General features: G+C 48.2%; 1 protein-coding gene across 1 annotated transcript in view; it reads left to right on the top strand.

The window, feature by feature from the left end:
• The first annotated feature begins 435 nt into the window (after window positions 1-435).
• Window positions 436-3,440, top strand: part of adcy2a (adenylate cyclase 2a) — an 83,738-nt gene continuing 80,733 nt past the window's right edge. Inside the window, 1 exon segment of the mRNA XM_042107909.1 lies at window positions 436-1,063. Coding sequence (XP_041963843.1) covers window positions 536-1,063 — 528 coding nt within the window. The 5' untranslated portion in view covers window positions 436-535.

Genomic DNA, 3,440 nt, shown 5'->3' with positions numbered 1-3,440 from the left:
CTTACTGTATACTGTGGCTTATCTGCTCTCTTTCTCTCTGTCTCTCTCTCTCCGTCACACACCCTCCCTCTCTCTCCGTCACACACCCTCCCTCTCTCTCCGTCACACATCCTCCCTCACGCATCCGCTCTGCACAAAGAGGCTGCACTCGTGCTCTCTCTCAGTCACTCCCTCTCACGCAAACACGCTGCGCTCTTTTTCTGACACTCTCTACCCTCCTTCAACCAGATTCTCTCCTCTCTCTCTCTCTCTCTCTCTCTCTCTCGCCTGCGCGCGCGTGTTCTCTTAGAAACAAACTCACGTCTCTCTCTCCTTACTTCCCTCTCCTCTCCCCCTCTGTCACTCTCAACACCTCCTCTGACTCTCTCTCTCTCTCTTTCTCTCACTCACACTTACTTATACCTTCTCTCTCTTACACAACCACTCTCTCACTCTCTCACACACACACACACACACACACACACACACAGCTCCTCTTCTCTTCTCTCCTTTCCTCCGTCTCGGCTCCCTCCACCATGCTGAGGGAAGCCGCAGGATGCTGGGCTCCAGCGTGTGTGCCTCTCTCTCCCAGCTGCCTGCCTCTCCTCTGAGGGGGGACCCAGCCCACCAGGAGCCCCCCTCCTGGAAGCCCTTCTCCTCCCCGGGACATCAGCACCAGCATCAGCATCAGCATCAGCATCAGCAGCAGCATCAGCAGCAGCAGCATCAGCGCCGGCACCCCCTCCACCCCGTCCAGCCACTCCATCAGCAGCAGAAGCAGCAGCCAGAGGAGGAGCGACGGCACGGGGGGCACTCCATGTGGCGTGTGGCGATGCGGAGGAGGCGCTACCTGCTGGGCGGCAGCGGCGGCGGCGGACCAGGGGGAGGGTGGCGCGGAGCGGGCATGGGTATGGGCAAGACTGCGGGGTCGGGGGGGCACCAGCAGCAGCAGCAGCAGGGAGTGGACTGGCTGTATGAGTCCTACTACCGTATGAGTCAGCAGCATCCCCTCATCGTGTTCCTGCTGCTCATCGTCATGGGAGCGTGTCTGGCACTGCTCGCCGTCTTCTTCGCATCGGGACTGGTGAGAAAGAACGCACACACACACATACACACATACACAGACACACACACACACACACACACACACACACCGAAAACTCAAGCTATTGCTAGATTCACTGATAAATGTTGAAATGTCACGTATATGCATAAACATGTGCATAAACAGGCACATACTTATTTTTACACAAAACTTTATTTTATTATACAGTAATGTATGCAAAACATGTACAGAAACACATAGTGTATACAAGCCTGTAAACTGCAGAGAGAAACACTCCAAAACAGACCAGAGACTCCCACACGCACACTGACAAGTCCTCTGATGTCAACATGCTTATGAAATAGGTCAGTGGCCAATGCTGAAAGGGGGGCTGGCTGTTTTTGCTAGAACGGTTAAAGAGGGATGCTGAATTTTTCTTTATTTTCTCTCTCTCTCTCTCTTTCTCCATCTCTCTCTCTATCTCTTTCTTTCTCTCTCTCTTTCTCTCTCTCTCTCTCTCTCTCTCTCTCTCTCTCTCTCTCTCATTGTCATACGAGTCAGTCCCAGCTTGAGAGATACTCTGACTTTGTGATTTCAGCATGGAGTTGGTGCTGAAGTAGCCTACACTGTGAAGTTCAATGTTATATTACAGTATGTAGAGAGGATATGATTGAATGTATTGTTATGGTCGGATATAGTATGATGTAGTAAATTTAGTATGTTGTACTAAATCTATGAGGTGGTGAAGTTGACTTAATGGTAAAAACATGAATTGACTCAATGAAATCTTTTACACACTGTCATATGCATTAAGGGGCAGAAAGCGCTCATTCTTGCCGTGGGATGGAGCGTGTTTTTTTCTTCTCATTTTGTTTTAAGTGCAGGTGATCTGCTGTGCTTAATACAAGCAGACACCGATCTTTATGGGAGTCATAGAACTGTCACATGCCTAAATCAATAGCCTGGGGAAGATGATTGCTGACATTGGGGTTTGAAAAGGGAAAGACAAGAATTTAATTACTCCAGCTCAATGAAGCGAAGCAGCCCAGGAGGTGGCTACCTGTCAGCCTGGACAGTTATTGTCCTCCCCTGTTTTCCTGTAAAAACAGCCTATGGGTGACACATCTATATTGCTGTGTGTTACTGTCGTGCATGTATTTTGCATGCATTGTGCATCAGCAGATGTTGAAGTGGCATGGCGATTACACATTATCTGTAAATATGTGGCACACAGCAAAAGCCTTATTAGAGAGACAGCCAGAGGTAATTATACGTAAATATACTGTGTAGATAATGTAGTTAAAATGGAGTCTGAGTTTTTCTCAAGTTACTAAGCATCTCAAAGGTGTATTTATAAGGCTTCCACACACACACACACACACACACACACACACAGTTCACACTGTTGTTTAGGATAAGGTGCCATGTTCAGTCTTGGCGAGCATCTGCTGAAAGCTATTCAAACTTCCCCTCCCTCTATACCAGCCTCTGCAGCTCTCCAAACACGTCAACTGTCATTTGCACAAGAAGAAATGGGAAGGAAAAAGGACTTATTTATTGACTCATTAGACTCTCAGATAATTGTAATTCATGAATCCCATCACAGCAACAGACTCTGAAGTAGATATGGCCCAGATATGACCCTGATGTGGCCCTGATATGGCTTTGATGTGGCCCTGGTGTGGCCCAGATATGACCCTGATGTGGCCCTGATATGGCTTTGATGTGGCCCTGGTGTGGCCCTGATATGGCCCTGATGTGGCCCTGATATGGCTTTGATGAGGCCCTGATGTGGCCCTGATATGGCTTTGATGTAGCCTAGCCACGCCCACCTAGATCTCCTTTCGGGGAGATTCTAGTCTGGAACACCCACCATAGTTCACTAACATTTCCGTCGGTCGACAAATTACCTGTCCAATCTGCGACGAGAGGGGATGACGCTATAGATTCGAAACCGTGGCTGTGGTAAAACGGTAGTAGCAACGCCTGAAAACATCAAGAATTAGTTGGAAGAATGTGTAAATCTATTTACAGCAAAGGCTCACAAAGATTGTTTGACTGCCAATGCTGTTTTTTTTTTCAGTTTGTAAAGTTTAGGCGAAGTAGGAGTAATGTCAGAAATCCGGTTGGACCAATGAGAGAAGTTAACGCTATGTCTATGCCCATAGCCTTGCTCTAGCGTTGTAAAGGAATCCCAATTGTGAGTAACCAGACTCTATTCACTTCGTGAATGAGTTTTGTTTACCACACTAGATTTGATGTGGCCTTGATATGGCTTTGATGCACCGAAATATGGTCAGGTGGCATTGAACATGTTCAGCGCAAACAACAGCAGTACCAACTCTGTGTCATGTCCACTCCTCAGCCAATGGCAGCTCGCCAGGAGAGCTGCTCCCACTTGCCCAAGCAACACTTC

This window comes from Alosa sapidissima, chromosome 10 (genome assembly GCF_018492685.1).
Source record: "Alosa sapidissima isolate fAloSap1 chromosome 10, fAloSap1.pri, whole genome shotgun sequence".
NCBI lineage: Eukaryota > Metazoa > Chordata > Actinopteri > Clupeiformes > Clupeidae > Alosa > Alosa sapidissima.
The sequence above is the reverse complement of the archived record's forward strand: the minus strand, read 5'-3'. Positions and strand labels throughout refer to the sequence as shown.